At 44.7% G+C, this 11220-nt stretch overlaps 1 protein-coding gene across 1 annotated transcript; it reads right to left on the reverse strand.

Moving 5' to 3' along the window:
• Positions 1-245: 245 nt before the first annotated feature.
• On the reverse strand, positions 246-3826 carry LOC124669391 (squamosa promoter-binding-like protein 8). Its single transcript, XM_047206011.1, has 3 exons — positions 3093-3826; positions 871-1025; positions 246-737 (listed from the first exon to the last, which is right to left on the reverse strand). Exons 1-3 carry the CDS (start codon positions 3719-3721, stop codon positions 328-330), a joined length of 1194 nt encoding a protein of 397 aa, XP_047061967.1. The 5' UTR covers positions 3722-3826; the 3' UTR covers positions 246-327.
• Between the last annotated feature and the right edge of the window lie 7394 nt (positions 3827-11220).

Raw genomic sequence — 11220 nt, forward strand, 5'->3', positions numbered from 1 at the left:
AAAACATATATAATGCAAAACTCTCTCTTACTATGAACTGAAACACTTTGATGCACCAACACATTAATGAGCTTCATGAAAGAGCATAACTACTAAAAAGTACATGCGGCAAATTAAAGGTACTAATTGTATGAATTGTACAAGTAACTTTTGGGGAGAGCATTGAAGCACCTCTAATGAAATATATATATAGAAGATTAACAATGCACAAACTATCATTATTATATCCATATTACAGTGATTAATACAGACAAGATATAAAGAAAAATGATCCAACTTGTACACAGATGGAGCATTAAATATTACTAATTATATCAGCTTAATTAGCTAGTGATCGAAATCTAGATCAAACATGGCCTGACCCAGCTGAAGGATGTTGCTGTGCTGGTGTAGCTGCTGATGGAACCCCAAGCCTGGCTGTTCTTGCTGCACTTGACCTATATTTGATGTGTTGTCAGTGCTCGAGACAGCTTGGCTCTGTGGGAAGCACGGTCCTGCAGAGGACGAAGGGAAAGGGAAACCATGGTGACTCTGCAGGTGAAGACCATGGGCGCCATGGTGTCCTTGCTGCTGCTGCATTGATGCTTTCCCCTTGGGATCCACCTGCATTTCCTTCACCACCTCTCCGAGACCCATTGTTTCATCCTGATCTTTTGATAGGTCTGCACTCCCCAGCTGTACTTGTATGTCCATCCCGTCTCCGGTGCCAGTACTCTTGCTGCTGCTACCAGTTGCTTCTGTTGACATTTGTTAGTTTTGGAAGTGTTAATTTCTTCGAAAATTTGAAAAATGAGCCTAGGTAAGATGGATAAATATGTGTGAAGGGCATGCATGATTAGATAGAGAAATGGATGGAGGCATTTCACGTACTGCCTTTGGTACTTGCGGCTTTGCCGGCCTGTGTCCTCCTCTTCTCTCCGACATCGGCTTCAGACGGCTTTGACTTCCTTCGACGGCGGTTGTGGTCCGCGAGCCGCTTCCTGCAGCTCTTCTTCGCATCGTCGAACTCATCAAGCAGATGAAATCTGATTTCAAAAAAGAAAAGTTGGAGAAAACGTATATATACCATGGCATACACATGAAATACCAATGTGTGACAATAATAAGACAAATATGCTTGCATGGAAGGTGTATATGTATCATTTGTTTTTTTAGGGAGCATGATGCATGCACCGAGCATCTAGCTTTAATAAATCCTAATCCTAGGTAAGACACAGATTAGTGCATGATCAAGTGCAGTTCAGAGCTGCAAAGAACATTCCGGGTGGGGACCAAATGCAGTAGCTAGGTAATGATGATCCTGAACATGAGAAGCATATATGCAAACTGTTCCTATCGATCCCCACGCAGACAGCTTGGAGCTTTGCAGCTGACTCATATGGAGTGTCTCCATATCACCATGGTGTGTCATACTGCAAGAGATCCCACTGTTTCCCCTTGAATGCCTTGCCATATAGATGGTCACTACTCCACACGTGTATATACTTATAACAGAGATCTCACTGAAGGGCAGGTAAAAGATGTGGTCTGGTAGACATGCCTACACGCTGTCTGTCCTACAAACTATTGTTGCTACAAACAGGTACATGCAGGAGAGAGAGAGACTTGGAGACACACACACAGAGAGAGAGAGAGAGAGAGAGAGAGAGAGAGAGAGAGAGAGAGAGAGAGAGAGAGAGAGAGAGAGCTGCTTGCAATTCGAACCTGCCTGTGCTGGTATGTACATGTACGTTGGGTGTACAAACTTGCAATACTTAGGGAGAAAGTAGCACTATTTCTGATGACTTTTGGGGAGCAATGCATGTACATACGAACAACTCACACTCTTTGAAGAAGTAACCACTCAAAATGCATGCGAAGGAGAAGTGAAGCAAAGTAAATGGGAAGGAGAACAAGCAAAGGGTGAGAAAAGAAACAACTCAAGGACAAGGTGTCTGCATATATGTGTTCCCTACATGTGATACAAGGATGCATGTTTCAAGTACTAGGAGAGCGAAATATGTAGAAAAGAGGAAAACACATGAATCTTATGTCATCACTTGAAAAGTTGGATAGACTGATGAGAAGTTCAGAACCATACAATTTTCATCTTAGTTTACAAAAAGACAATAATGTCAGTTTCCATTCAACATTACTTCACAATGTGATCATTTGACTAGTAAATACTACATGGATCACTTGCTCACAAAAAACATGGATGTACAACCCTTATAGTAAGGAAACTAAAAGTGATAAATCATCCATCAAATTTTATTTTCATGCCCTAAGACCTATAACCTTGACACTTTGTAATAATTGAAATTAAAAGGGACAAAAATAGCCATTTGCATTTTTTTTCCACTTGCACCGATTAAATCAGGACCTTGCTCTCTCGCACTGTGTATTGTACTGTACAACAGTAGCCTGTTTAGTAGCTAGCTAGCGCATCCTCAGGAATTTAATGTAGGAAAACAGGTATGCGAATTTTGTTTCCAGAATTATTTGTTTTGTTTCCATCTAGCAGTTACTCGCCGGACAGATACTGTAGGAACATCCATGGAAGAGGAATCCATCCAAAATGAGGATGAAAACATTCCATTGCGGGAGGATTGTTCCAAGATCCAGCTAAAACAAGGTCAGAAAAATGTAACAATGTAGCATATCCAAGTTCAAAGGGACAATTCTCCTGTTTGTTTAATTTTATGACATAACCTCCGACTGAAAGAATTAATCGAGGTGTATATAGGAGATGTCAGGATTTAGGACTTAGGAGCCCAAATCTGTGAGATCTTCAAAGTTGCAAATATGCTAATTAGCTTGGAAAATTTCGGAGAGAAATTCTAATTCGGAAGACTAACTTTGCAAGGTGGCAGAATTTTTGGTTTCTTTCAAGTTTCAACCCAGTCAATCGAACTGAGTGCAACTAGCAGATGGCTTAGTGCAGCTCGTGATTTAGGAGAGTCATCATTCATTTCATTCTCCAACTGAACACGACTCTACTTTCTACAAGATCCCTCCCTCCCTCTCCATCTTTAAAAAAATCAATCTGATATGCAATTCAGCAAAATTCAGAAGAACTATGGATGAATCTACATACACTAATTAGTACTAACCTGCTGCACTGCTGGCAGAATCTCTGGTGGAGTCCGCCGGCGGTGACGACGACGGGCGCCTTGGAGTGATGCTCGCAGACCTTGTGGCGACGATGGTAGCGCTTGGCCCCGGAGAGGTCGGCCTTGCAGCCCTCGGCCTGGCACCGCGGCGGGTGGTGGCCGTAGGTGTAGCCGCCTCTGGGCGGGAAGTAGGTCCGGTAGCCGAGGTTGAGCCCGAGCTGCGTGGCAGCGAAGCTGGCCATGTTCTCCTCCGCCGAGCTGACTAGTGTCGTGGGGAAGTAGTACTCCGCTCCCTGTTGCTGTTGCTGCTGGTAGTAGGACTGGAAGCCGCCGTTGTTGTTGAAGTGGGCGCCACCGTAAGGGCTGGCGTTGCCGGCGAGGTAGTGGTGGGAGGTGGGTTGGTGGTGGTAGAACTGGAGGATGTCGTGGGGGCTGTGGGCGGCGATGGTAGCGTGGCTGGATGGGGGGAGAAGGGCGAGGGAGTTGGGTTCGAGGTTGTAGCCGAGGTGGTGGTGCTCCCTGTGGACGCTCTCCTGGTGATCCATGATCGGGAAGAGCGACGGCGGCGGCGGGTTGGGAGCTCCATACCCGCCGAACTCGTCCCCGGGTGCAGCCGGCAAGTTCATCATCCCTTTATCCGTGGCAGCGAGGGAGAGAACACGGCCGGAAAAGGGTTAGGAATGGAACAGAGGACGCGAGGCAAGGACAGTGAGTGTCTCCTCCGGCCGGTGTTCTTGGTCATGGGGTGGAGGAATTGGGGAGGGGAATGGAGTTCGTCCAGGGACAGAGGTGCGCCATGGGGGGTGTGATATGATGGCGATGAGTTGCACACTTGCGCTACACGGGATATATATGTGATCCAGCGAGCAGCACTACAAGAGCTCGATCGCTGGCTCTCCGGCTCAGCTTCTTTTTGATGTGGAACTAGGAGGAGTGGAGGGGGACGCGTACTTTCCGTCTAGGGTTCCATGGACGAACGAACGAGTGGTGAGGAGTAAGGGTGGAGTGCGTTTCCGGTTATATCGATGACGATCTTGCTGCCTAGGAGGAGAGAGAAGGGAGAGAGAAGCTGTATCTATCGACGAAAACGAGCTCAACTAGCTAGTAGCTAGGGGTGGCTGGGCTAGAGAGATGGGAAAGATCTTAATTAGAGTTGGTGAGGGGGTGTGCATGATATGCTGATAGATAGATGTAGCCGGCTGAAAATGCATTTGAAGCCCGAGCTTAGAGTATCTCTAACTACAACGCGGCAATCCGAATTGGACACTTTGTGTTATTTAGTTTCGTTTGGGTGGCCACGCGGATAACAATATTTCGGCACATGGCCACCTTGCTGTAGATGCCCCCAACTGGTTCACCCATTTGGTCCGCGCTCCCCCCCCCCTACCGATTCGTCTTCCCTTTACTGGCACTCGATGGCAGGCATGATGGACGTCTCCCAGCCTGCCTCGCGTGCTCGAGCCTGGGAACCGGCAAAGTTCCCGCATGCTCCCGGCAAGGTTTCCCCTCATTGAAAGGCTGTGCCGCGTGGCCTCGCCCTCTCACCACGCAGACGCACCCGTCCCTCTCCTCCTTCTCCAACACCCTCTCATTTTCCCTATCATGCCTTGTCGGTTACAGACCACGTGGATCAAGCTCACTGTTGCCGTACACGAGCGGTTCCTGCCTACCGCCAAGGAGGTAGAGCACGACGCGGCGGAGCATGTGGAGATGGACGAGCTAGTCGAGGAGGACGAGATAGACGCTGAGGGGTCCGGCAAGGAGGAGGAGTTCAGCTCTCTCAGATGAGCTACGAATAACCCGCCTTGCTTGTCTCCTTCCAGGCCGCCCACGAAAAGGCGGCGCGTGCCCGCGCCTCATGGAGGTGAGCATGGCCATCGAGGAACGCGTGAAGGAGCTGTTCCGCTAGCAGGTCGTGGTGGACGAGAACAACCGTCGAATGATGGAAGATGAGCGGTGCGTCATTGGAGAACTGCTTGCGCAGCGGACGGAGCTCACCTCTGTGGATGAGGCTAGGTGCATCCTCCACCTGGAGGGCACGCCTCCACGAACGTGAGGCAGCGCAGGTGCGGTCAGAGGTGGAGTTCTAACACTAGGGCCCGGCAGAGCACTTGGCGTACATGCGGTCGAACACGCGGGCGCGCGGAGAGGCAGGCAATGGCCCAGGTACAGAGCGCCCAAAAACACAGAGGCTAGTGCGTGCCAAGAAGCTTGCGTCGGGGAGGACGCAGAGAGGTAGGACACACAACCCATCGCCGGGGCGGGGATGAGTAAGGCCGCAACGGAGAGAGCCAATTGGGCCGACCCTTCCAGCTAGGGTTTATGTACCTTGACCGGAACGCCGACGAGGTCTAGGCCATATCTAGAAGGTACCATTCAACCAATTTATTTGATATAGTTTTAGAAAAGACAATTCATAAGACGGTTACACATCATGGATCACAGAGGGTCTATACAAAAATGAACCATCGAAAGGGAAACAATGCACTTATAAGACTAAGCATCTTGCAGTCTATTAGTAAGATGCCAAGTATCCTTGGAAAAGATATCCTAAGCAACCATGAGCAGCCGGTTGCATCTAGTAGCCATACAATCCCGCCGATCCTTCGGGAAAGAAAACGTCATAGCTGGATCGAGTGTACAACCATATGGATAACGTGCAAAATGTTAGTTGAATCCTTGATGTTAAACATAATATTATTCCTACAATTCCATATCGACCAAAGTAAGGCTGAGACACCAATTTGGGCCATAGTTTTGTTATCGATACCATTTAACCAATTTCCAAACATATTTGTGATATTGGCTGGTGGTGGAATAGCATAACTCGTATATACCACAATCCAAACTAATCTAGCAGAGGGACAAGATACGAAAAGATGATTCACCGTCTTTGGTGAGTCAGAGAAAAAATATTTCTTACTTTCATTCTAATTTCTTTTAGCTAGATTATCGCGTGTGAGTAAAACTTTCTTATGAGAAACCACATGAAAATCTTTATCTATAGTGAAACTTTTAACTTTCATTGGCATTTTCTAAGAAACCGTGTGTGCCCATTCGTCGCCGTTAAATCTGCATACACATTGATTTGACAGTAAAATTACCTGACTATTTTAAAAGTAAAGGACTCCAATGAACTCGGGAGCCGAATTAACGCAGCAGCCGCTGCTGCTGCTGGTGCTGGCATTATGTTTGGCCACCGTTTTTCCTTGGCCCTGGACTGTTTTTCCTTTGCCCTGGTCCGTATTGCATGAGGCCGGCGGGTACATACGTAGAACTGGCCAGCACAGTCTTTGGGGAGGGCCTATGGCTTCAACGTCAGGTACGGCAGTGTTGCATATGTGTGGCTTGAAGAAGATGGATCCATTCCATCCATCCAGGACGTACGTGTACACCTGCATGCTAGATGTATATACATAATGTGCATGTGAGCCAGAGAGAAGTTGGATCGATGAGCTAGTACTACGGTGCGTGACACCGGGCCGGGCGTACTGTTCATGCATATATTCGTGAGATGTGATCTAGTAATGGCTGGGGGAAGTACGTAGGTACGTGCATGCGTGCAGGGGAGGGGGAGGGCCGCCTGCAGGGTTAGCTACTGCTACAGGTGCACAATATATGCCTCCACCGATCACCATCACGCTTGGTTTCTACGGCTGGCTATAGTACGTACGTACTAGTTCCATTGTGGCATATGCTTGCGTAATGCGGTGGATACTACACGTACGTACGTGCATTGGCATGGTACCGACGCAGACCGATCATATTATACGTACCTACAGCTAGGAATTCCATTCACAGATGTAATGTGAAAGTACAGGTGTAATGTGAAAGTACAGGTGTAATGTAAATATTGATTGGTCGAATGATACACGTGTACAGTCATTAGTTGGGTAATCATGTTTGCGCCTGACGACCCTTGATAAGTGTTTTACTCATTTTACATCATGCTGTCGATATCAACTTTCCTTTCTACTAAATGTTGTCATTTTCCGATGCCCCAGGTGGTCCACAAAGTACTAGTTTAACCATATGCAATCAAAATTAATTGGATATTCACGTACGTATGTTTCATTACAGAATCTAGTATCGACATCTCTTACAAACCAAGCCACGGTTCAAAAAAAAAGTCACGCTAAAATTTCTTGATAAAAGTTACTCCCTCCTCCCCAATTAAAAATGCATATGAGTTGTTTTGGTTAAAATCGTTTGACTAACTATATAGAGTTTTATATACTTCCTCCGATCTAAATTAATTGACTTCACATTGTCTAGAGACGCATGCATGTAGTCTAGAAACTTAACTAGGTACATACAAATCTAGATAAAATTAAGTCAATTAATATGGATCGTAATATCAAATGCATAACATGAAAAATTATTTCACAATGATTCTTATAACATTGATTGGATGTTGTAGATGTTGACATTATCTTCTATATATTAGGTCGAAGTTTATAAAATGACTTTTACCAAAACTAGTATGCATCCTAAGAGTCGGCGCCCTCGTCGTCCCAATACCCACAATTTACCCTGTTAAAATCTAGAAAAGATTTATGTGTCAATCCCACTTGACAAAATCAAGTCCCTAGACATGTGAACATTGTATGAGATAACATTGTGGTACTTATCCTACTAATATGATTATAATTTATTTATAGCACCTTTGAACAAGTTGCGGATTGTGCGATCCAATCTTTATAAGTCAAGAATGCATGTTCATGTAAATTAGTTTTGTGCAATAATTCTAGAAAAAATATTCAAAGATAAACAAAGAGTTTAATGGATGTTTTTTTTATCATTAAAGGAAACTGATTCGATCAAGCATAAAAAATAAAAAATGCAAATGGCCAAAAACTTCTTGGCTACTCATGTAACCCGAGAGTTGGCACTGATTCAAACAGATAATATTGAATGCAAACCCCAAAGACTACAAGTAGTCGGCTATGCTTGACCTAAAAGTAAATGCAGCAATAACCCATGGCTTACAATTAGGCCGAGTCAAACACATGGGACATAATAAAAAACTAATTATTTTAACCTATTTATAACAAATATCTTACTTATTAACGACTTTTTTGGAGAATATCTCCACTCCCTAAAAAGAACGAAGAGGTTCCCTTTTCCGCCTCTCCCGCACTACGTCACTCGTCTTGTGCCGTTTCGTCGTGCAACGCTAGCATCCAAATGGGCCAAGTCCAACAAATTCGTTTTACAACTAACCGTTGGCTCAGCCAACTAATCTCTACTACCTATAAAGAACGAAGTGACACGTCTACGGATGCGTGCCTTATCGTCTTGAACAGGATCTCCGCCCACGCATATGGCATCGTGGGGACCCCCTGTTCCCACTATGTCGATAGTAGCCCTCGGGCATGTTCCGGCAACCTCCTTGATCTTGGTCTTCAGGTGGATCATGTTTTCGGGCCGACACTAGGCCCATGCGCGTGAGTTGTCGGGCTACACCCTTAAACAAATGCGTGGGTCTAGTGCCAGAGGGGAATCTTTTGTGATGTATCGTTGAGCGCGAGTGTAGGGGAACACGCGTCGTGCACTTGACTGCATGTGGGAACCAAGGGGCCGAGAGGAGGGAACCTCCCCGCATTCCTAATGACCCATAAGTATAGGGGATCGCAACAGTCTTTGAGGGAAGTAAAACCCAAATTTATTGGTTCGACGCAAGGGGAGGTAAAGAGTATTTATAAGCCTTAACAACGGAGTTGTCATTTCAGCTGCACCTGGAAAAGCACTAGTAACAGGGGTGATGTGAAAGCAGCAGTAATATGAGAGCAATGACAATAGTAACACAGCAGCAGTAGCACAGAGGAGATGGCACCGGAAAATATTCCAGTGCGGAGTTGAATATAGAGAAATGATGATGACAGAAGGACTTGGGTTCCCAGCTATCTACACTAGTGGTAGCTCTCCAAATAACATGTGTTGGGTGAACAAATTACAGTTGGGCAATTGATAATTGTGCGGGCATGACAATACATGCTATGATAAGATAAAGGTTACTGTAGTATTTAATTGGGCATTACAACATAATACATAGACCGTAATCCAACTGCATCTATGACTAATAATCCACCTTCAGGTTATCATCCGAACCCCTTCCAATATTAAGTTGCAAGCAACAGACTACGCATTAAGCAATGTGTGTAAAGTAAACAATAGAATTATCTTTAGACAAAACATTGTTATGTTCTCCCTGGTAGCAACAGCACATCTACAATCTTAGAAGTTATTATCACTGTTACAGAAAACTAGAGGCATGAACCTACTATCGAGCATAAATACTCCCTCTTGGAGATACATGCAACTACTTGATCAAGGTAACTACGCGTATCGGAGAGCATGCAAGATCTTAAATGACAGTAGTATGATAATATGATGAACAATCTGATCACAATTCCACAATTTATCGGATCCCAACAAACACAACACCAATTACATCATATGGATCTCAATCATGTAAGACAGCTCATGAGATCATTGTATTGAAGTACATGGGAGAGAGAGAGTACCAACTAGCTACAGCCGACAACCCGTAGTCCAGGGGGAACTACTCACGAACCATCATGGAGTCGAAGTGGAGGCGGTGGAGTCGATGGAGATGGTTCCGGGGGTCAATCCTTGTCCCGACAGGGTGCCGGAATAGGAACTTCTAACCCCCGAAACTCGTCTGGACGATGACGGCGGCGACGGAACTTTTCGTTGACGGAGGCTGGATTGTTTAGGGTTCACGCGTAGGGAGACTTTTTATAGGCGGAAGGGAGAGGTCGGTGGAGGCCAGGGGGCCCCACACCATGCCTAGGCGCGAGCCAAGGCCAGGCCGCACCTAGGGGTGGTTTGGCCGGGTCCTGCCCCCCTCCGTCTCTCCTCTGGACTTCGTCTTTGTCTCGGTAAAATAACAACTTCGGCTTACGTTTCGTCCAATTCCGAGAACATTTCATGTACAACTTTTCTGAAATACAAAACAACAGAAAATAGGGAACTGGAATTGTGGCATCTTGTCAATATGTTAGTTCCGGAAAATGCATAAAAGTGCCACGAAGTGTAAACATAACATATTGGAATTGGTTTAAAACAAGCATGGAGCATCAAAAATAATAGATACGTTTGCGACGTATCAAGCATCCCCAAGCTTAACTCTTGCTCGTCCTCGAATAGGTAAGTGATAACAAAAAATAATTTTTGAGGTGACATGAGTCCAACACAATCTTGATCAAGTTATTGTAAAAGCATTGTGAGCTGAGATCAAAGTACTCTGAACATAGGCATGATAGATATAATTCTAACCATAGAGCTTAACAACTATATTTTATAACATGAGAAGTAACTCAAACAAAAGAACATGAATAATAATGCACTGAAAGCAACTTTTTTGTTTATGGGCATAGCGAAAACATAGCAAAGTGGTATTCAGCTTGTCCATTATGAAGTAGCAAACATAAATTCCAGGACACCTTTAAAGTTTAGAGGATGACTAGATACAAAAAATTTGAGAACAAGCAATAGTCATAATCAGGAGTCAATCAGTAATAGTTTTTAGGACTATACACATTATAATCAGAATGACAAATATACTCTCTTAGTGGTGCATAAAGTAAGAAGATAAAGACTCAACATAAAAGTAAAAGAAAGGCCATGCGCAAAGGGAAGCAAGATTAATCATGTGCTAGAGCTTGTTATTTTGAAAGCAATCGGAGTGTTGAAAATATGTATTTTGAGAGGTATGCATGTCTATGTCAACGAATGGCATCAAAGAATCTATCATCCTTTCATGTAGTGACCTCAAGAGCGGCTCCCATGTAGTTCCCCATTGGACACCATTATTTAGGATCTCTCAAGTACATAATGTGTGGAGCATTATTTGTTTATTTTATATTTTATTTGGGATGGACACCCAGTTGCCTTGCTCTTTTTGCAATATTAAGGACTTTAGCACATTATGCATGCTAGTCAAGGTGTGAAGTCATAAAGAGACAATAAATCATTCAATACTTCCTCATGAGCTAAAACAAAACACAAAACAGGTAGTAATTTTGAAGGTTTAAAGGTAGCACACAAGCAATTTACTTTGGAGTGACGGTGAAATACCACATATAGGTACGTATGGTGGACA

Source organism: Lolium rigidum, chromosome 7 (genome assembly GCF_022539505.1).
Source record: "Lolium rigidum isolate FL_2022 chromosome 7, APGP_CSIRO_Lrig_0.1, whole genome shotgun sequence".
In the NCBI taxonomy this organism is placed as follows: Eukaryota; Viridiplantae; Streptophyta; class Magnoliopsida; order Poales; family Poaceae; genus Lolium; species Lolium rigidum.